Source organism: Hemicordylus capensis, chromosome 4 (genome assembly GCF_027244095.1).
Source record: "Hemicordylus capensis ecotype Gifberg chromosome 4, rHemCap1.1.pri, whole genome shotgun sequence".
NCBI classification, from domain to species: domain Eukaryota; kingdom Metazoa; phylum Chordata; class Lepidosauria; order Squamata; family Cordylidae; genus Hemicordylus; species Hemicordylus capensis.
This window is the reverse complement of record NC_069660.1, coordinates 318731983-318755451: the sequence shown is the minus strand read 5'-3', so window position 1 is coordinate 318755451 and position 23469 is coordinate 318731983. Positions and strand designations below refer to the sequence as shown.

General features: G+C 53.1%; 1 protein-coding gene across 2 annotated transcripts in view; it reads right to left on the bottom strand.

The window, feature by feature from the left end:
- The window catches only part of ZC3H3 (zinc finger CCCH-type containing 3), a 379413-nt gene that overhangs the window by 92937 nt on the left and 263007 nt on the right, over positions 1 to 23469 (bottom strand). For both annotated transcript variants that reach the window (XM_053250211.1, XM_053250209.1), the window contains one exon: positions 13673 to 13866. In XM_053250211.1, coding sequence (XP_053106186.1) covers positions 13673 to 13866 — 194 coding nt within the window. The remainder of the gene's footprint in view (positions 1 to 13672; positions 13867 to 23469) is intronic.

Below are 23469 nucleotides of genomic sequence, written 5' to 3'. Positions count from 1 at the left end.
ACCCTGCCATTTGAAAAGCTTGGTTTGCTGGCCATCCCCCTTGCGGAGACTGCTTCCTTGGAAGGACCCGTGAAGGTCCTCCTTACAGGTTTTCAGGAGGCAGGTCAAAGACCTCTCTTCCTACACTGGGAACTGGCTTGCTGCCCTGCACATTACTGTAACATGGCTGTTCTGCTGCCTGTTTTTGTACTCCATTTAATTCATCTTATTGCACGTCACCTCAAGCCCAGCTCTGCCTCCACCCCACTGCAAAGGAGACGTGCAGATCTCAAGAGGTGGCAGGCCTCCGAGGAGCAAAGGGGACCCCAAAGACATGCTGGGCCCAGGCCCTCGAGGTCTTCCTAGCTCGTGACCAGCATGTGCTCCAAGGAATTTTCTGCATTACAGTCACCACTCTGCCACTCCCGAGCTGAGCCCTGGCACTGCAAGCAAGTCCTGCAGTCAACTCCTGGTGAGGCTTGTTTGAAGGAGAGCATCACAGGACACTCCGCTGCAGAGGCCTGAAGAGGGAAAGGGAGACGCCACCTCTGCAGCCAGACTGCCACCCCCCAGGAAAAGTGCCCCGCTGCTCTTCAGGCTGCGCTGACGGCCTGCAAGATGGTGCCCGTGCAGACCGTACCGCTTGGTCTGGCTCAGAGTCCTGCTCTTCACGTGCAGGAGCAGCAGGGCAAAGCCACGAGGCCCTGGCAATGCTGCTCTGGCCGGGGACTCCATTTTGGAGGGCGAAGCCGCCCGCCTTCTGCTCGGCAGGCCTGCTCCTCCTTCCTATCAATTTGATCAAAGCAGCAGGGCCCAAAGGCGCCGTCTCCCTCTGCTTTGCACGCCGGCCTTCTGGGCCGCTCAGCGCAATTTGTTCCGCTAAACCTGTTTAACGCGTGACCTCAGCACCCAGAGAAGGTATTCTTCTAACCATGGTGATGCCTTTAATAGGCTGCATTAGCATCGTACGGCTGCTCTTCCCTCCCAGACCCACTTTCCGTTTCAGAGGCCCACAGTTTTAGTGCTGAACAAAACGTTTTGGAGCTGGCACCCAGGAAATTTATTTCTTTAATTATTCTTCATTTAAGTGGGCCCGGCGGTTTCCAGGCGATCAGCATTAGCTGCTGCTGTGCTGGGGGCTCATTTATTTCAGTCATCCGGCGGCCAGCCTGGAGGGAGCCTCTGCAGACAGTCCTGAGGGCTCCCTCGGAGTTTGCCAAGCCCCACTTTTAAAGGGGGAGGTGCACGACTCCATTCTGCTGGGTGCTGCATGGACGCTGGAGGCCTGCAGTCAAAGGCAAGGCCGGCAACTTGGAATGCAGGGCTGTCATTCAGCGCCCCCTTCTCCCCGACAGCCTCCTGCTCTGGGCTGCCCCACAGCCCAGAGGGCCCCTTCAGGAAGAGCTCCAGGCCCCTGCAGAAGATACAGCTCCTTTTCTGCAGCCCAGCAGCCCACCACGGCTGCTCCACCAATCACCTGGCCTTTGGCACGGGGACTATGCTTTGAAATCAGAAAGTCCGCAGCCTTGCTGGGCAGGCAAAATTAATCGCTCCATTTTTGTAGATTGTGGCCATAACCTTGTTGACTACGAAAGGAGCGAGGTTAGGGCGGGAATCTGGAGTTCTGCGGCAGGCTACCCCAAGTCTCCTGGCGAATGCATTCTCTTATTCCCTGTGTGTGACACATGAGAGGATTCTTCTTGAAGTGAGGGCCACTTCATACATCAGAGCTGACTGTACAGAGATTAATCCCCATGGAGCTGGGAGGTTTGTATCGGTGAGGCTAACGCGTCACACAAGCGGGCTTCTTCGGCCATAAATACATGGACGGGCAGCCACCGCACAAATCAGCAGCAAGCTGATCCTTGAACTTGCATGGGGGTGGGAGAGACATACTTCCTATGGTGCAGGGCATATTCTTTTGGCGACGTGTGGATTCATCTCCAGGTAAAGCATCAGCCCTCAAAGTTGGATTGCTGCTACTGTACGTTTACGAAAGGTAAAGTGTGTCAAGTCAGTGTCGACTCCTGGTGCCCACAGAGCCCTGTGGTTGTCTTTGGTAGAATACAGGAGGGGTTGCCCATTGCCATCTCCCGTGCAATGTGAGATGATACCTTTCAGCACTTTCCTATATTGCTGCTGCCCGATAGAGGTGTTTCCCATAGTCTGGCAAACATACCAGCGGGGATTCGAACCGGCAACCTTCTGCTTGTTAGTCAAGCATTTCCTCACTGTGCCACTTAAGGTGGCGTGCATTTGCTACTACTACCTATACAGCATTTTCCAGCAATGTTCTCAAAGCAGTTTACAAAGAAAATAATAATAAAAAATAAGATTCTATTTTACATGAAAAAAATAAATTACTTCATGCCCGCAGTTTCAGATACTGCAAAGAAAATACAGGTCAAGCAGTCTCTGCCCACAGCCGTGCAATTAGGAACACTTCCCTTTTTCTCTCTCTGAGAAGCAGCTACCCTTTCGCCTGATGAAGGGATCTGCATCACTCACAGACTTGCACCTTCTCACACAGGCTGAAGCCAGCCACTGGAAGGGACTGTGCCAGTTTTGCATCCGCAAAGATTGCTGATGGGAGGGATGACAAGGTCCTGCTAGGAACCCGTTTTTATCCATTTGCCTGCCTGCATTACAGGTTCTTCACATGCTTCGGTGACGTATCATGAAAGGCCAGCAGAACAACAAATTGGCCAGCTCTCTGCTAGCCCAGAATTGGAAGTCGTCCGACGGCCAGGAAGGAATGCCTTGGCTTGCTCAGTCCTGCCAGCCATGCGCTGGCACAGTGCCAACCGTGACTCAGCAGTCGGCACAGGTCAGCAAGCAGTAAACCTGCTCTGCACGACTCCCTTAACTGGACCAAAATTCTTCTGGGGCGGAAATGCCGCAAGCTCATAGGCAAACCTCTGCAGGGTGGCACCCAACACGAATCCCAGTAACAGCCTTGGAGCTCTCTCACTACTATTAGATTCCTCAAATGAACTCTCTGTTTTCAACATGTGCTTGGCTCTAGCCTGAAGAAGTCCAACCATGATCTCAAGCTGTCAGAGTCCCATTATGCTGGACGCAATCGCTGCAATGGGAGCGCATAATAAACTACGAACGAGGGGAAAGGACTGTCGCACAGGGCTGTCCTTCGGGTAGGGCAAGCAGAGCAACCGCCCCAGTCCCTGCTCTTTCCACGCTCATCATTCATTTATTTATCATATTTTTATACCACCTGATATGGCTATCTCTAGGTGGTGTACAAAATTTAAAATATTTAAAAGTCAAAATTAAAATACATGACAATAAAAACAATCGAATAACATTATTAAAACAAGTTTCTTTTAAATTATTAAAATTAATTCTAATTAAAAGCCTGAGAGAACAGGAGAGTCTTGAGTTTCTTCCTGAAAACAAATAGAGAAGGAGAAGCTCTCATTTCAGCAGGAAGCTTATTCCAAAGCCCTGGGGCAGCCACTGAGAAAGCCCAGTCCTGGGTCGCCACCAAACGAGCCGGTGGCAACCATAACCGGACCATCCCAGAAGATCGTTAACAGGTGGCAGGGATTATGACAAAACGCTCTCTCAAATAGCCTGGACCCAAGCAATTAAGGGCTTTATAGGTAAGAACCAGCACTTTGTATTTCACCCTGAAACATATTGGCAGCCAGTGCAGTTCTTTTAGAACCAGGGTTATATAGTCCCTTCGTGTTGTACCAGAGACCAATCTGGCTGCCGCATTCTATACCAATTGCAGTTTCCGGACTACATACAAAGGCAGCCCCACATAGACCGCATTACAGTAGTCAAACCTAGAGGTTACCAGCAGATGTACCACTGTTTTAAGGTCATTCACCTCTAGAAATGGACATAGCTGACGCATCGACCGAAGCTGATAAAAAGTGCTCCTGGCCACTGCCTTCACCTGAGAAACTAGGGAGAGCTTTGGGTCCAGGAGCACTCCCAAGCTACGTACCTGATCTTTCAAGGGGAGTGTAACACCCTCCAGAACAGGCAGATCTATACCATCTCTCGGCTCCTGTCCTCCCACAGTCAGTACCTCCGTCTTATTTGGATTCAACTTCACTTTGTTATCCCTCATCCAGCCCATTACTGCCTCCAGGCAGGCATTTAGGGAAGTTATGCCATTTCCTGATGAGGTCAGCATGGAAAAGTAAATCTGGGTGCCATCAGCATATTGGTAACACCCAGCACCAAACCTCCTGATGATCTCTCCCAGCGGTTTCATGTAGATGTTAAAAAGCATTGGAGACAGTATGGAGCCTTGTGGGATTCCACAATTCAGTTCTCGCTTAGCGGAACAACAGTCTCCAAGTGACACCATCTGCCAGAGAGGTAGGAGTGGAACCACTGTAAGACAGTGCCGCCCAATCCCAGCTCCCCCAGGAGGTCCAGAAGGATACCATGGTTGATGGTATCGAAAGCCACAAAGGGATCAAAAGGGCTAGCAGAGTCACACTCCCTCTGTCGATAGCCAGTTGGAGATAATCCATCAGGCCGACCAAGGCAGTTTCGACCTCATAGCCCACACAAAAGCCAGTTTGAAACAGGTCTAGATAAACTGTATCATCCAAAATTGCCTGGAGCTGAGAGGCTACCACCCGCTCAACCACCTTGCCCAACCATGGAAGATTAGAAACAGGTCTGTAATTAGCTTAACTCCGATTAATCCAGCGCATCTTTCTTCAAGAGTGGCCTAACAACAGCCTCCTTAAGACAAGGAGGCATCCTGCCCTCCCTCGGAGAAGCTTTTTAGTTAAAATTAACTAAAAGGGGGGGCCCACACTGGCTGGTTTGCCCCAGGCCCTGCATCCCGCCAAGGTTCCCTGAAGACAGCCCTAGTGTCCCAGTCCAACAGGGATTTGAACCCAGGTCTCCCGCAGCCACAGCCAGCACCCGTGGGCAGCCTGCAGCACCCCCTGCTCTGCTGCAACACAGACTTCCAGCTCTTCTGCCCCACTTGGCGTTACACTTCCCGCTTTTTATGACCAGCGGCATGTGCGGAGAGCTTCGAACACACAATCCAGGCGGAGAGGAAAGCTCATCAAGCCCCAACTCCGCTTCCCAGGGAACCCTGAGGGCGCCTGCCAATGCCGCTGGTGGGCCTCTTCAATTCCATCAGAGTGCCAAGAGTGTGTTAAGCGGCCCTTCAACAGATTGAGGTCAGGCTTGCTTTCCGGACAATGTCAAACCTTAATTTTGTTCCTGCTGCTTTCAATCTTGTACCGGAGGCTGCCTTCCGACCCACCCCCACCCCCTCCCCACAACTTCTCAGTAGAAATTACTTTGGGAAAAGGGTGCTTTGCACTACCACGCCCCACCCCCAGGAACTGACTCACCTATTTCCTCCACTGCCTGTGCCTCGTGAGCCCGGCTTGCCAGAGGAGGAAAAGGGAACAGGGTCAAAAGCTCTCTGCAGGCAGGCAACACTCTTTATTACCTCAATTGGTCAAATCCATCACCCAGCTGGCAGGCGAAGGTGTGGCCCAACCTCCATTCGAGGGAGGGCGGGCAGCACAAGCCAGCCCCTTTGGTAAAGCTGGTCTGTTCCAGAGCTCAGGAAATGCATCACAGCTGCCCTGGTTCTGTTAAACAAGCATCACTGCAGAGAGCCCAAGCAAAATGAGCCTTTGGCCTATGCGGGGCGGGGCGCAGGACGGAGGCACGAGCAGGAAGGAGCAAGTTCAAAACAGACCCGAGTGTAATGCTAGAGCTCAGGGAGAAGAGCTGTAGGAGACGGGAGGAGAGCTGGTCTTGTGGCAGCAAGCATGACTGGTCCCCTTTGCTAAGCAGGGTCTGTCCTGGTTTGCATCTGAATGGGAGACTATGGCTGTGAGCACGGTCAGATATTTCCCCAGGGGATGGGGCCGCTCTGGGAAGAGCAGCTCATAAGAACATCAGAACAGCCCGGCTGCACCATCTAGTCCACCATCCTGTTTCACACAGTGGCCCACCAGATGCTGCTGGAAGCCTACAGGCAGGAGCTGAGGGCATGCCCACTCTCCTGCTGTTACTCCCCTGCAACTGGTACTCAGAGGCATCGTGTCTTTGAGGCTGGAGGTGGCCTGGCAATCAATTTCATGGGATGACCCCTGGTTCTAATGTGATGTGAGAGGGAGAAGAATTTCTCTCTATCCACTTTCTCCACACCATGCATGATTTTATAGACTTCTATCATGTCTCCCCGCAGTCATCTTTTTTCTAAACTAAATAGCCCCATGCAAACCTCCATGTTTGCATGCAGAAGGTTCCAAGTTCCCTCCCTGGCAGCATCTCCAAGATAGGGCTGAGAGAGACTCCTGCCTGCAGCCTTGGAGAAGCTGCTGCCAGTCTGTGTATAGCTAGATGGACCAATGGTCTGACTCGGCAGAAGACAACTTCCTGTGTTCCTTGCACAGTGGCGGAGAGAATGAGCTTTGAGATCATCCCATACGCCGCTGGCTCACTTCCTACCTTCTCCAACAAACTTCCTGGGTCATCTCTGTCTCAGCCCCACCCCTGCCCCGCTCCAGAATGTGGGGAAAGTATTTAGGAGCTAGTCTAGGGCAGGGGCTAAAGAGCGAAACATTGGCCAGGAAGTTCTGGTTTCAAATCCTCACAAAGCCCACAGGGAGGCCTTGCATCAGTCATCATTTCTCAGCTTGAAGGACTTCAGAGGATAACGTGTAACAGCCTCATACAGGCTGCCCCGAGGTCCTTGGCAGAAGGGTGGGATGTGTATCTATTTATTCCAAACATTTTTATCCTACTATTCCAAAGCAGCTAACAACTTCACAATGCAAGTGCAGTAAACAAATCAATTCCCATTTCCTGACTTTGCTGCTCTGTGAGGACCATCTACGAAGAGGGCATACAAAGGATTGCATCTTAATACCATGGAGACATATTTAACCTAGAGCTTTATCCTGGTAAGGCCCAGAACTTGCTTTCTATCCCAGGACTCTGTCCTTGCTAAAACACATGGAGGCGAGTCTCATGATCAGTGAGAGCCGCCGGAGGGAGTTCTGTGGGGAGAGCGGGCTTAGCCTGCTCTCCCGGCAGACAATCACTACTGCAGCCCTGGGTGGCCGGATCAACTGCCCACATGACTACCGGCTCCATCACGGAGCCGGCGGGGGCTGTGGGGATCAGGGGCCATGTAGCCCCCGGAAGCTCCAGGATATCCTGCGTGAGCGTGAGGGACATGCTGGAGAGACCCCCGAGCCCAGGAGGCTGCTTGCAGGGTCTTCTCATGTGTTGCCGTGGCATGGAGCCACACTGCAGCAATACAGGTTCAGGAAGCCCGGGTTAGCGGAGCACTCGCTCCGGTAACCTGGGCTCAGGAGAGGGCTACTTTGGCGGGTTAGCCACCAGGGAACCACTGGGCCTGCCTGTGAGTCCACTGGTTCTCACGATGACTGGAAAATGGGCTAAGCTCCCTTAGCCCGCTTTCCAGTGATCGTGAGAATACCCTCATGAAGTATCCATCAAGAAGAAAGTGCCTTTGAGCATATGCAGAGTTCTCTCCCCTCACCTTTGAGGAAGCACCGGCTGCTCCCATCTGTATCCTGGATAAGGGCTTCCAGGCATGCTGTGGGCCCAACACTCTGCATTTCCAGCCAGGTTCTCACAAAGAGGGGAGGCTGAAGGAAACCTGAGCTGGACTGCACCACTTGAGTTGGCGGGGGGTGGGGGGGAGAGAACCTCACACAACCGAAGGCCTCATACAAAAATCTCTTCTTTGCACTAGAATAGAGGTTCTCCCACTTTGGACCCCAGATGTTGTTGGACTGCAATTCCCATAATCCCCTGCACTAGAAAACTAGCACGTCAGGGAGAAGGGCAGGCGATGTTTGCTTCCTGTGTGTAGTGAATTTGTAGGGTATGGAGGGATGTCACACGAGCCACCACTAACAGTCCGGAGACACAGGGGTCTAGAGGACCAGGCCCGAGACAACAGATCCTGGCCAGATCCCTCTGCTTTGGTGCATTTCCCACTGGCACTGCCCAATGAGGTCCAAACTCTCTTTTGCACATCAACCCTCGGAGCTGGAGCAAGGCCAGCTCTCCCCTCTGCCGAAACGCGTCCTGTTTGAGGCACAGGGTGAAGACCGCCACACAACCGCTCCGCTCCGCCAGCTGAAAGGCGCCTGGCGCAACTCTCCACTGCTCTCCGTGTCTGCGATAACGAGGCGGCTGCCGGACGCGCTGCCGGAAAGCGGCCAGCCTCCCTCTCGCTTGCAGAGATGGATGACTGGCTTGATCAGGGCTGGCAGCCTCGTGATTGGCCACTGATCTTGCAAAGGGTTCCGAGCTAGACGCGGCCCCGAGACCAGCCCTCTTCACTTGCGCCAGGGGCTCATAAGCAGGGGCTGGGGCTGGGGGAGGGAAAGGGAATCAGGTTGGGCCTGGGGGGAAATACGGAGGCAGACCAGCCCAGCACAGGCAGTTAAATAATTAGCTGCCCCCCTGGTCATTTCTGGGAAGCATCCAAGGCCGGCGAGTTCATGGAATTAAAGGAATACCATCTAGAAACCCCCTGGACGGAGAGAAGTCTGGCTCAAGTTCAGACAGCTGCTGGTTCCGTCCTCCAGAAGCAGCTGACAGGCAGCACCTGAGTCCTGCTTACACTCCAGAGACAGAATTCTAGCACTGGCATCTGGAGCGCTTTTGATCTGTGCCCTGCCACAGCCCACAGCAGACCTGCCGCGGGGCTCTCACTAGCGGAATCAAGTCTCTGTCTGCCCCATCTGCCGTAACAGCTCTCTCGTCTTTCTCGGCCGGGTCAGACAGCTGGTGAAGATCCAGTCCCTCCAGCCACCGGAAACAAGGCGCCCCGAACTGGGACACGGAGAGCGGCCAGCACAAGGGATGATGGACCAAAGGGGCGCTCTGTATGCTCGGGCCCTTGGATTACGAATGGTACCGCTTAGAAGTGTATCAAAGCAGCCCAGCCGCTTGGCAGGCAAGAGGAGAGCAGCAGCGGCTTGTCCAAATGAGCCAGGGGGGGCACTGAATGAGGTGAAGCTGCCTCTGGTTCCCAGCAGCCCAATCACACCTGTTTCTCCCAAGTGGTGATTCTCTTGTATTTAGCACGAGGAGAGCAACTGGCCCTATCCATCATCCCTCCACTCCAGTGGCAGTTGCTGGTTTCTTATGTTTCTTTTTTAGGTTGTGAGCCCTTTGGGGACAGGGAGCCATTTTATTTTATAAGATTTTACTTTACAAAATCTCTGTAAACCTCTCTGGGAACTTTTGGCGCCCCCCCATCCCATCCCACCCCACCCCCGGCTTGTCTGGACGAACCACTGCAGCAGAAGAGCTCAAAAGTTCCACCCTGACTCTAAATTGGAGTCATGATAGATGGAGACAAAATATTGACTCAACAAATCCAGGTGCAGAGCACCATTGCAAGACAAAATTATAACCAACCTCAGTTAAATGCCAAGCAATTAAGCTGTCAGGAGCATCCCCCATCTCCCTGCTAGCCCCCAATACACAGGAGAGCTGGGAAGCTCTCGCTTCCAAAAGAAACTTGGAAAGTGGCTGTGACCCTGCCGCTCATGCCAGCACGGGGAGAGGAGATGCTCTTAGCAGACGCATCCTGCCGACGCACCTGGGATCTGGCCTCTGTGAGAACTCACCAAGTGGCCACAGACAAGACTTCTCCCTTGCAGCCTCAGTCCACCTAGCTGAGACATGAGGATAGTATTATTACTGAACTCCCCGACAGGGATTCTTTAAATATTCTAGCAATGCTGCATTTAAAAGGTACTCTAAAGCACTGTGGAAGTGCTAAGCATTATGATTGTTATTGTTCCTGGGAGCTGAAACCCATCACCTTGCTAAAGCCAACAATGGTTTAAACCGGGGGTGGGCAAACTTGGCCCTCAACCCTTTTTTGGAACCACAACTCCCATCATCCCCAGCCACAATAAATTGCAGCTGGGGGTGCTGGGAGTTGTAGTTCAACAACAGCTGGAGGACCAATTATGCCCACCCCTGGTTTAAACCAAAGTTGGGGATGTCGGGGTCAATGCAATTCATCCACCCACCCACCCCATCTGGTCCAGTACTATTCTTCCCATGTTACACTCCCTCTCTCAGTAAGCATCCGCTCCTCAGTCTTCCTTATAGTTGTTAGAAGGCCAGTAAAAACTTGGCCTTTTACCCAGGCTTTTTGATCAATTGCGCTATTCTATTGTTGCTTCTGCTCTGTATGCTGCATCTTATTTGTTTTTATGGTGTACATGTTTAACTTTTAAATTGATTTGTACTTTTTAATATTCAGATTTAATATTACTATTGTTTTAGTGGTCCAATTGATTTGCATTGTTTTCTCTTATACTGTAATTAACTTTGAGCTTGTCTTATACTTTGAGGTTGTCTTAATGAAAGGTGGTATACACATTTAATCACCAACCAATCAATAAAGTACAGGGAATTGAGGCTCAAACACTGCAAACTGCCCAAGGACAAACAATGGGGCTACAAACAGAAACGTGGCTTCAAGTCGAGTTCAACACTCTTTCTCTCTAGCAAAATGTCTGTCGTGGTGATGATGGGATGTGTGTGTTAGAGATGTACATGAATCAAAATTTTTGATTTGATTCAAATTTGAATCAAATTTCAAAAATCTGTTTCAAATTCAAATCAAATTTGAATCAATTTGAGCCTGCTATAGCACCTTTTTTAAGCAATCAGGGGGCCTGAATGGTTTTTAAAGGTGCCAAACGGCCCTTGAATCAAATTTGGATTGAATTTCAAAAATTCAATTTGAATTTGAATCTAATTGCCCTTTTGAGGGGTGATTCAATTCAAATTTGAATCACTCGAACCACCCAGATTCAATTTAATTTGCTTATCTCTAGTGTGTGTGTGCGCACATGCAGAGGAATTGTGGATTGTGAGAATCTCTGCACTGCCCAGAGACAAGTGGATCCCCTGTGAGATCCCTGGGGGTGGGGGCCAGGCCACCCAGCATTGGAATGAGAGGAGCAGGCGTTGCCCTCACCCCCAACAGGTTTGCCAGCTGGACTGATTTATTTGCCCCTTAGGCATGAGCAGCCACCATCCACTTACTTAGAGCAGGCCCCACATCTTAGCAGCAGAGCGCAGACCTTGCATGCCGGAGGTCCCAGGTGAGACCAGTGGTAGCATCTCCAGCTCAACAGGGTCTCCAGCAGCACAGACAGACCCCTCTCTCTTTCTCAGCCCAAGCCCCTTGGAGAGCTCCTTGAAGCCAGAGGAGATCATGTAGGGCTCAGTGAACTAAAGGGACCCAACAAAGCATAAGGCAACAGCTCTCTACGTCCCCAGGGCCATGCATTAGGGAGGTGCACAGAACCAGTTTGGAGGCCTTTTTACACACCTCCAAACTGGTTTGAATGTCCAGCATTTCCACCGGTCTGAAGGTGGGGGGGGGATACTTTTAAGGACCAGGGAGGGTGCTCTTATCCCTGCCCCGGCCCCTGCCACGTTTCCCCCGCCTGACCTGTGATTTAAAATGGCCCCACAGGACGGGAGCGTACCTCCTTGCTGCCCTGATGTGTTGCGGACCAGAAGTGGCTGGAAGCGCATGCCCAGATCACGCACATGCACCAAGCACTTCCGGTCCGTGACACACCAGGGTGCCAAGGAGGTATGCTGCTGCCCTGTGGGACTGTTTTAAATCACAGTGCCGGTGGGAGAAACGTGGCGGGGGTGGGGGGTAAGAGCACCCTCCCCAGTCCTTAAAGGTATCCCCCCCCTTCGAACCGGCAGCCACCAGTTCTGGGCACATCCCTACCATGGGTCTCAAAACAGGGTCTGAAAAAACTACACAGATTTATACAGAAGCAGTGAGGTTTGAAAAGACACGGAGGAAATAGGGACAGAAGTCCCCCTGGAGAGACTCGAAAATCTAAGAGAGGGGGGCCCTGGGCAGTTCCAACCCTTGGAAAGGGAGATGCATTTTCCAGACTGCGAAGTGACCCTGCCGTAATTGGAGATGGGCCACCCCCCTTGCCTGCCTGTTCGGAGGAAGCCAGCCAGGTAGGACAAACAAGATAGAAGCTGGTGCACACCTGGGGCCTGCTGATTATGGCCTAATCAGATTTGAAATGCTTCTGTCGAGCTCCCGAATAAGCACCCCAATTTCACAGTGGGGCAGACCAAGATGAAGAGAAATCTTTGGGATCGATTCTTGTCCAAATTAACTATGAAAAAATCAATCTGCATCTAATTCCCTCATTTCCTCCATCTCTGAAAGCAACTCAAATGAGAACAGAAAATAAATACTTCCCCGCCCCCCCCCACAAACAAAAAAACACCAAAGTGAATGAAATATTTAAAAGGGACAGGAGCAGGCAAAGCAGCTGCTAAACAAGACCATAAAGAAGGGATTAGCGAGAGCTCCGGACGGGCGCAAACACCCAGTCAGCAGAAGAACTGAGCGGGGGCTCTGGGCATCTGAGCAACCCTGGCCAGAAATCAAGAGCAAAAACCAGCCTCTCAAACAACAAACAGTTCCTGGCTTTCTCCTCAGCTGCCCTGCTCTGCTCCCCCCATCGCCAGTAAAAGGCATGAGAGAGGAAATTGAGTGGGAAATTCGGGGCAAGCCGGAGAAGGGAGAGGAGCGGGGAGAAATGCTTACGGCACCTCATCTCAGCAGGTGTAGAGGGTGCAGATTTAGCTTAAACCGTGGATTAACTCACTGGGCGCTGAAGATGGAAATTTAAAAAGTGTGCAGATAATGGTGGAGATGGGGGTGCGGCGGGGGATGAAGTTGATGAAACATCTTTTCCAGGTAAACGGTTTCCCAGGAGCATTAAAAAGAAACCTGGGTGGGAATCAGAGGAGGAAACGGGAGTTGGTCTGCTTTAGACAAAAACATTTTAGTCCAGCTTGAGAGGACCTTGATTGCTCCTCACTGAGGAAAGCTGCACGAAAAGTGGTGGCTGCAGAATATGGCCCCACCTTCAATAATATTTCCAGAGTGCCTCCACACGATCACCATGAGGCATCCCCACGACAAGCATACTTCCCACAACCCAGACCAGAAGTGCAAGCCCAGATCTGGACTCTCATACAGCAGCACTCTGGGCTATGGGCCCCCAATGGGTAGCAACTGCACAGGAATTCTGCTAAGAAGTGGTCAAAGTTGGTGCAGGCTTTCGCTGTTTCACTCAGTTGATCACTCTGCTAATCCAGGCATTTCTTGCTTAGGTTCGGGAAGATGAACTCGGGTTGCCTGCAAGCACCGATACTGACGCTACCTCAGCAGCACTAAGGATTTGTCAGGTGGATCTTAACTAACTTGCAACACAGCGGAGGCTCTGTAATGAGGTCTGATTTGCTCTAGCAGCTCAGGCCCTGCAAGGCGGATCCTAAATACCTTGTGGAAGAGCTGAGCTATCTTGCCAAAGACTTTGCACTGAGCTAGAAAGCTCAGTTCTGGGCCACTCTGCCCCAATGGTGAACAAAACCATTCTGGACAATCCAGCTAAGGCAGCAGTGGGCAGGGCAGGGCAGGGCAGGGCATAGCACAACCTGGGGGGTGGCTGGCCCCAGGAAAGACGTAGCTGGCAGATCCACCTCCAAAGCCGGGGCAAGGCCACTGGCCGCTCCAGATGCCTGCCACTCCAGCGGAGGAGGCTGCCAGCTCTGCATTCACACGGGCAAACACTCAGCACCCCGACACTGCCGCCCAGCCTACCTGCCCGGGCGTAGCTCCTGCTGGCCGGCTCACTGCCCCTGGCTGGCGAGCTGGAGGTCTTGGCCAGCTTGTTGGCCGAGACCCTGTACATGACTCCGCCAATGCAGCGCAGGCCTTTGCTCCTCCAGCGGTGCTGCAGGGCCTGGGGCTTGCTCCCTGGGGAGGGGGGGCGGGGGCTGTTGAGCGCCAAGGACCTGCAGAGGGAGACAAAAGCAACACGCCTGAGGGGAGGAAGCAGGACTCCGGCTCCCAGCCAGACCCCTTCTCGGAGCCCGGCCCAACAGGCTCCTCACCAGGGTTCTTCTTTCCACGTGGCAGTTAGAAAACCCACCAGCTTGCACTCCCACTGGCCCTGGCATGCTCCGGGCCAGATGCCCACCTGGGCAGCATTTCAGCTGGCCTGCAACCCCCCGCTAGAAGCAAGTTCTTTGAGCCAGAAACATCTCCAGGTTCTTCTCCCCAAGCAACCCAAATGTCTGCAATGAGAATCCATGCCCGAGCGGGGGGGGGGGAGGGAGGGAAGGCTCACAGCTTTTTTCTTGCATGTTTTCAGACAATTAAGAGCTTTGGGACAAGCAGGGGAGGCCAGTCTTGCTCGCCAGCCTTCGTCAGACTATAACCCGCCTCATGCCCAGCTGCAGTGAACTGGGGCTGGGGATGATGGGAGTGGGGACCCAACAGCCGAAGAGCCTCAGGTGGGCTGCCTCAATATGGAGAATGGAAATAAGTGCGCTGGGTAGAGGCGAGCACAAATGCTCCGAGTCTTGCATATGCAGCTGCCTCCTATAGAGTTGTCCCACTGGCCCAGCTAGGCCAAGAACCGCTCCTCAGACGGGCAGCGGCTCCCTGCGCCTCTGCCCACCCCCCGCACTCTCAGCCCTGCTTCCCAGGATCCCCTGACCGGAAAGACCAGGAAGCAAAACCGGGTCCTTCCGTCTACACAGCCTGCGCTCTCCGACAGGACTGGCCCCCGATGAGGCCCTGCAGGTGGGGGGGGGGGAGCCAGCTCAGCGGCAGCCGGCAGAAGCGTAGGAGAGCGTCCCCAGCTGCTGCTGCCCCCTCCCCTCCCCAAGCCCACACCATCCAGGCCACCACGCTACTGCCCCACAGGTCCTTCTGCTCCCCACTCCCTGCACTCTGCCCTTCCAAATGCCAGGGAGTGGGAGGAAGACGAGAAGGCAGGACAGGAGGAGGCGGTGGCAGCAGCAGCTCCAGGAGGAGAAGGGAAGGCGCTCTCCCGCCACCAGCAAGGAGGAGCCAAGAGCTCCCCCTCCCCTGGTATGGGGGCAGCCGTGCATTGCCGTGGCATCACAGGGGCGCCTGGGAACGGAGCCGGGCCTGGACAAAGACACGCAGAGGGCAACAGAGCCCCACAGAGTCACCTGACACCCCCTCTTGCTTCAGAGACGGCCCCCGAAGCCACTTGCACACGCTCTCACATTCCTCCCCACAACCATGAGGACTAGGGACTTGTCTCTTCTTCTACATGTCACATAATTCCAGATACACACACACACACACCTCGTTGCCTGCATATGTGCTGGCTCCACAGGCTGACTCGGCATCGGAAACCATCCGCCTCGCCTCCCTGTTCTGCGCCTCAGCCATGATGCCAAGAGCCATTCCAGCCCAATCAAATCTGTTCCAGCATCCGCTGACAACTATTTAGCGCTAATCCAAACAGTAATTTGTCTATGCAAATGAGAGGTCTAGTTCTGAATTAGCACAACACCATGCGCATAATGCTATTAGCTGAGAGCACTGACGGAAGAACGGGGGCCGAGGAGGGGCTGGCCGGCCGGCCGATCAGATCAGCAGCCCCACGTCCTACTACGCCTGAGAGTCCCCAGAGGTGTGGGGAGAGAAAGCTCAGGACACACAGCTGGTCCCCCTGCAGGAATCCAGAAGGGGAGCGAGAAGCCTGTGCAGGGGAGGCGGCTCTGCGGCCAAAAGGCTCTGAGAACAAGATGCTCACCGGAGCCGGGGACGGGGGCTCCCGCGGGGGGGGGGGGACAGGAGGCCAACGCAGAGAGTTCGGGGAGAGGGAGAACAAGAGCCAGACCTCTCCGCTCTCTGCCTCCTGAGCTTCCCACCGGGGGCCTGCCGGCCCATCCCAGTCTGGAGCACAGGCATGGGGTGAAGAGCTGCCTCTGTCCTCCGGCCTTAAAACTGAAGCACTGCCATCGATGTCGCGGGGATCTGCTTCTGTCTTACTGCCTTGGGCTGGTAAACTGGGATTCTACACAGCCTCGAGGGCAGAGAGGAGAGGTATCACCTTTTCTAATACACAAACCATTGGCAGCAATCTCTTCCCAAGATATTTCTACAGCTCACAGGAACGAAGGAGGCGGGTCCAACTGGCCCAGCGTTGTCTGCTCTGACTGGCAGCAGCTCTCCCAAGGCTCCAGAGGGACCGAGGTCTTCCACGCCACCTCCTGCCTGCTCTTTTCAGCTCGGGATGCCCAGGAGTGAGCCGGGGACCTCCTGTCTGGTTTGCAAAGCAGGTGCTCAGCCACCGAGCGAGGGCCCACAACCCCATGAGGACGGGGGATGGCTCCGAGGGTTTAGACAGAAGGACTCCCAAATGGAAGAGGAGGCCACCTTGCTGTCCGAGGCCTGCCTGTGCCTCCCCCCGCCCCCCCCCACACCCACTCGGCCTTTCCCAGCGCGGAGGCTGTGCTGCTCTGGCCTCACTTGGCTTCTGTTTGCATTCCAGACTGCTGAGTTTTCCTAGTTCGGCCTTTAAGCCAGACCCCTGCGCTCAGCGGTTTTCTAAACATTTCCTCATTAAAAGCCGGCCACCCCGAGGTGGTTGCTGCAGCCGCTCGAGACAAGCTCAAGAGGAAGTGTTGCCTGTTCCACTGAACGCTCCCGCCTGGGAGGGCTGGAAGACCCCGCCACTGCGATTAACACGGAGCCAAGCAGAAAGGAGGCTTCCGGCAGGGTTTGGTGGCGGCGGCGGCTGCTGCAGGGTTTAGGGCCAAACCGCAGGCAAAAGAGACCAGACGCAGGCAGACATCAAGCTGCTGCCCAGGGACGGCCTCGCTTGCTCCATGGCCTCTGGCCCCCAGAAGAAAGGCCCTTCTCGGACCACACGAGCAGCCACAGGCCTGGCACACAGTCAAGGCTCCTGCAGCCTCATGGCAGCAATGCCCAAGGACTCCGGCGGACCAACAGGTCCTGCTGGATCAGACCCAGGTGGGTCCATCAGAGGCCTCCAATTGTGGCAGAGGGGTGGGGCGCGCCTTGCTGAAAGCCGCAGCCCCTCCCCTGGCTCCCCCCAATTAGGCCACCTCTCCCCGCAACACACACACAGCCTTCTGGAGGCAATCGCGACGGCAGGTCTCAGCAAGTGTTCAGTGGCTCTGGGAGCCAGCTCAAAAATCCAGAAGCCAGACTGCCCTCTGCTCCATGGGGTGGGGGCAGTGACACCATTCACCCCAAGCAACACCCTCCACGCCGTGGGGGTGGAGGGAGGGTGGCAGAGCCCCTGCCTTGCGTGCACACCCTTCCTCCTGGCCCCGGGTCCATCAGGCAAGCAATGGACTATGCAACCAGGAGAAGGCGTGAGCAAGCAAACGTGCCAGCAAGCAGGAGGCGGGCTGCTCCCTCCTCTTCCCAGTCACTCAGGCAGGCGACAGATTGCCATGACCCGGGGGCGGGGGGGGGCAACCTGCCCCAGCTGTGCCTGCTCACTCCCCTCGGATGGGTCTATCCATCACCTGGCTCAGGCACCACGCTTAGGTTTGGTAAGCCAGCCCCGGGGCACTGTCCAGCCCTGAGCACAGAGGACCGGATAAGAAGGTCAAGAGGGCAGCCTGGCTCCCATCGCTCAAGCATGGCCTCCGGGAAGCCCCCAAGCAAAGGCTGGAGGCACCCACCCTCTGCCGCCATTCGTTCTACCCTGCTGAGACACTGAGCACTGAAGGCCAGCCCAGGGTTATCCGCTGGGAAGGATGCTCGTGGATGGTGCATTTCAGTACAAATTTGGATTTAGTTCACCCACGGCCTGGGCATGTCAGTTACCCACAGGCTTGTTTTACTGTTCCTACCAAGCGTATAATCTTTAACCAGAACTGGGTCCTCCAGGCGTGAACTCTGCACGTGCTATTATTCCTGCCGGTAACACAGGCAGACATGCCAACCAGCGATCATGCCAAGCGGCAGCAGGAGCTCCCAGTCTTGGATGACAAGTGCCCGTCATCCCGCGGTCCCCTGGCCTCAGATTATCCCAAGCAGGGCTGGGCAGACTCCAGGCTTACAGCTCTACTTTAAGAGTGAAATAACCCTGAAGCCCAGCAAATCTACCTTGGAGCTATTACATAATAACCAAGTGGGGGGGGGGGAGAAGAGAAGAGAACCTTTTTGTGTTGTCATTTTTAAGCTGTTGGCGGTGTACTGCAAATTACCCAAGAATCTACCCTCCCAAATTCTGCCCACTCCTAGCATAGGGCTTTAGATGTCAAAACCAGCCCTCCAAGGTGGGCCCAGAAACAAATTGGTAGCCCAATGCAAATCATTGCCACGCGCTCAGTCAGAAGTCTGGTGTTGGCAGTTGGGATCACCTGAAGTTTCTAAGCACTTTTCAAAAGCATGTCATGGTAGTCTAACCTGAACCTTGCCAGTGCAGGAAGGACTGCCTGGGGCCAAATGGCTCGAAGCACAACAGCTCCTAGCTCTTTGTACCAGGCAATTTGTACCAGGCAACCCTAACCCCTGCTAAATGGGCAAAGAGGCACCTTTTTAATGTGGTGATTCTCTTTATTTAGCAGGGGGAGAGTAAGTGGCCCTATCCACCCCCAGCACAGTACCTCCAGTGACTTATCTATCTTATGTTTAATTTTAATTGTCTATCTTATGTTTAATTTTAGATTGTGAGCCCTTTGGGGACAAGGATCCATCTTATTTATCCATAATCAACTTGTGGAATTCTCTGCCACAAGATGTGGTGACAGCCAACAACTTGGATGGCTTGAAGAAGGGTGTGGATAACTTCATGGAGGAGAGGTCTGCCATCGGCTACTATTTGGAAGGCTGTGAGCCACCTCCAGCCTCAAAGGCAGGATGCCTCTGAGTACCAGTTGCAGGAGAGTAACAGCAGGAGAGAGGGCATGCCCTCAACTCCTGCCTGTGGCTTCTAGCGGCATCTGGTGGGCCACTGTGTGAAACAGGGTGCTGGACTAGATGGGCTTCCTTGGGCCTGATCCAGCAGGACTGTTCTTATGTTCTTATTTATTATTTCTCTGTGTAAACCACCCTGAGCCATTTTTGGAAGGGTGATATAGAAATTGAATAAATTAAATAAAATATAAATAAATAAAATATTTCCTGCTATTTGGTTTTTAAAAAACAGACCCCTCCCTCATTAAAAAAAAAAAAATCTTTCAAAAGACTCCCAGATGCACACACTCTTCTTGCCCAAGGCCTTTGATTTTCACTTCCGAGGAAAGAGTGCGTGTCTGAATGTCTGCCTCCGTCTGCCAGCTCTCGCACACAGAACGCAGTCCAGTCAGTGCAGCAGCCAAGGCCTGCAGTCTCTCTGGTGCTAATATCCGGCATCTATCATGCTGCAAACATCACGCTAAGAGAAACCCCTCGCAAACAGCACTTATCCCCACTCCGCCCACCCCACATTAGCAGCAAATTGCCCATTGCTGAAGGGAACGCAGTCCTTGCCGAGGCTCTAGGTAATTTCTAGCCGGATTCCCGGGCACAAAGACACACACACACACACACACACACACACACACACACTCACTCACTCCTCTGCCTCCTCGTTGGAGCTGGAATGGGATGCTTAAAGCACATTCATCTCAATGGGCATCACTGGCCGCCCCTGGCTCGACTTCTCTCGCAAGTAATTTAGCAGAGCGGCGATCACTGGAAGGCATTCCAAACAGCTCAGGGCACGTTACATGTGCAAGAGAGGAAGCGCAGGTGGTGGGGGGAGGCTTTGCAGTGTGGCCGGGGTGCGGGTGGGGTGGAATCCAGCTTGGGTTGCGGAGTGCACAGGTGAGCCAGAACGAAGCACACCCATCCTCTGAAACTCACACCCAAGGAATGACAGGAAGGATTGCTGTGGACCCTCCCTTTTTGGGTTATTAAGCCAGGGGTTCTCAAAGTCGGGTCCCCAGGTGGTTTTTGGACTATAACACCCATCACACCCAGCCAAATGGCTGAAGTGCAGGGGTGATGGGAAATGTAGTCCCAAACCGTCTATGGCCTCGGCTTTGCAAACCCGTCTTAACCCAACAGCTTCTAGTCCACATGGAGGCAGAGAAAGGCCTGGACACAGGCAGGCGGGCTTAATTAAGAAAGAGTGCTTGTGCGGAGTGCTTCCGTTCCCAACTGCTCCTCCTTCCTGGTTTGTTTCATTTACATCCTGCTCTGCCCCACAGGGCCAGAGCGGCTTACAGCATTTCCTCTCTCCCCAAAACTGTCCTCTTCCCAAAGGGCTCAGCATCTTGTAAAATCAAGTTCTCGGGGGGGGGGAGATGGCAGCCGATCCGCCTCATGGCATTGAAGGGGTCTCGCTGCTTTGCCTCACCCTCTGCTAGAGCTGGCCCAAGCAGCCCTGGGGCAGGTCCTATGGATGCATTCTACTCGGGTCCCCCTCTCCCAGTCCCTCGCCAAGCCATATCAACACTTACAACGACAATGGATATCTCTACGCCACTTTTCAGGTGTCCTTAAAGCAGCTTTGACAGGAAAAGAAGAGAGGTCACTCATTCACCTACTCCCCAAGTTCCTAAATCTGCCAAAAACAAACGTAAAAATCCAAACACTGCATTCAGAGCCAGGTCATATTAAAACTTCAGAAACCAGTTTGGAAACCTGTTATGATGTGTGATTATTCTGAGTGCTGCACTCAAGGGCTTGGAGAGCATGAAACCTGGCCTTCCTTCCAGCAGGATCTGGAGTACTCATTCTTAGCAGCATCGGCACAACTGTGGAGGAAGGAAGGGGCTGGCGTCGCCATGCTGGTTGGCTTTGATTGTCTAAGCACAACGTGAGGAACTGAAGGAAGTGTCCTGTGGTTGATGTGTCTGCCACTCACAGGAGCTCTTCCATTTCTTACCATAAAGGAACTCATCACCGCCTTCTGGTTTCAGCCAAATGGCGAAGATCAGGATCTTGGCTTTCTCCTTGGCTATTCTATATAACAATTTCTTCCTGTAATGCAAGAAGTCCTAACAAGTTCCACTGGCCTCATTCAAGGGGAAAAAGCGAATCTAAACTAAACGTACGCCCAAGAGGTGTAAGTGATCTGCAGAAACCGATCCCTTTCGACGCCATCGTCTCTTCCTGTACTAAGGAGCAGGAAATAAGTGCTGATGCACGACTGCATGGAAATCACAGGACTTAAAGATAAATATTTAATGTCTGAGAAGCAGGTACCCATGGGAAAGTGGCAAACTGAAAGCAGGTGCTGGGCAGATGGGACCTCAACTCCTGGTAACAGTGCAAAGGCCACTGGGCAAAACCATCCACTTCCCAGATGGAGAAGAAAGGAAGCAACAAAGACAGAGTAAAAAGGAAGCAACAGTAACTTGCCCCAGGGGTTCGCAACCTGGGATCCCCAGATGCTGTAGTCCAACAACATCTGGGGATGCTGTCCCATCAGCCCCAGTCAGAAGTGGCTCATCCTACTGAGCCAGTGGGGTCCCAGAGGAGACCCAGTTGCTTCTGGTTCCTGGCAGCCTGATGGTGCCTGTTTTCTCCCATCCCGCTCCACCTTAGGAGGCTGCTCAGCTCTACCTGATGAATGGGCAGCCTGCAGGCCGCACAGCTCTCCTAAGGTGGGCGGGATGGGAGGAAACAGGCACAATCAGGCTGCTGGGAGCCAGAGGTGGATGCATCTCCTTTGGCGCCTCCCTGGCTCCTTAGCATGAGCTGCTGCTGTCCTCAGCCACAATGGTCCCCATGGATAATTGAACGGAGGGCTCCTGCCCCAAATCCCCTTGCCACAGCGTTAAGTCGCGTAATCAGTATTGTTGTTGCAAGCTTGCTTTGCTTTTGAAGCCTATCAGGGCCCTGCTTTTTCATGAGCAGCAGCAGCAGCAGCAGGGAGGATGAAGCATTCCTGTAGGCGAGGGCAGGGAGGCTGAGCATGCAATTGTTTGCCAACAGTGAGCATACTATGAAAGTTCACACTACTTACTACATCATGGGGGTTATCAAATGAAAGTGAAACGTACCAAGGCCATTGAAAAACAGAATGATACACAACTCAGGCTTTCCTCAGGAAATCTCTCTCTCTCTCTCTCGCTCTCTCTCTCTCTCTCTCTCTCTCTCTCTCTCACTCACACACACACACACACACACACACACACACACACACACACACACCCCAACTTCCACTTGCATTCTTTATTTTGAACTTGCTATCTCAGTCTTTGAGGAAGTTGGATTTTTTTAACTATCTGCAAGTGTTGGGTTTTGTAATGGCAGGAGGAGAGGGCTGATTGGTAGGAAACAGTTCCTTTGAGGCAATTACACCCATGAACGGAGTGCAGTGTGAATGGTTATTTGCAGAATAATTAAGTGGAACCTCTGTGTTCAATGGCAGTATATTTTTGGCTAGCTGATGCTCAGGACATCTTCACAGCCTGTTTATTCAAGAGACATTCCTTATATTTGTATGTTGACCCCTCTTTATGAGGAGTTCATCCCCATAAAGAAAAAGCAATAGGCTATTATTGAACAATTTAAAAAAAAACTGCCTTCCTTGCTGCCCCTTAGCTCTGGAAACCCTCCTTCTGCTACCTCTCTCTCCTTTATTACATTACATACTTTTTCAATCCTGCCCTTTCTCCAAGGAGCTTAAGGCAACCATAATAATTCTTCCCCTGGCCTGCCATTTTATCCTCACAACAAGCCTGTGAGGTAGGCTCAGCAGAGAGTAGGTGGCTGCCCCGGGGACCCTTAGTGAACTTCAAGGCCACCTGGACATTTGAACCTGGATCTCTCTGATCCCAATCTAAGACTCTAGCCATGACCCTCCACTGGCTCTCTTCCTTCTCTTCCATGAAGCATTTGGCCGCGTCCCTTTTCTATGGCTGCATTTAGCTTGCTGTGTGTCATTCGCTTTATCTTATTTTTATTTGGTGTCGAGCTGCCACAAAGGCAAGATATCAGTCCTTAAAATAAACCAGCCCTTATTCCTCATTCTCTACCAAGCCTTGTTCCCTCCCAATAATCTCTTGAATCTCTCCCCCACCTCACCCCCAGTCTAAGCATAGAAGGCAGGCTCCTTTGGGCAGGGATCTGTCAGAGGCCATCCAGCCTGGAGTCCCCAGGGCCCACGGGGCACCCTCCAGCGTCATCTGGGGCCCGAAGGTTCCTTTCCTGCCCACAGATGATTTGCTAGAATAAAGTCAATGAGTTCAGTGTGTAGAAGACTGACACAGGAAGCTGCCCTATACCGAGTCAGACCCTTGGTCCATCTAGCACAGTATTGCCTACACTGACTGGCAGCAGCTCCTCCCAGGTTGCAGGCAGGAGTCTTTCCCAGCCCTACCAGGAGATAGCAGGGTAGGACCTTCTGCGTGAAAAGTGGATGCTCGGCCACTTAGTACAGCCTCTTCCCTGACAAAGGAGATAGGTTTCATCCAGTTGTCTAAAACAGGGGTTCCCAAGGTTGGGTCCCCAGAGGTTGTCGGACTACAGCTCCCATCATCCCCAACTACAATGGCCTTTGGCGATAATGGAGGTTGTAGTCCAACTTCATGTGGGAATTCAAGCTTGGGACCCCCTGGCATATCTCTCCTAGGAAGGAGGCCTATCCTACACTATGA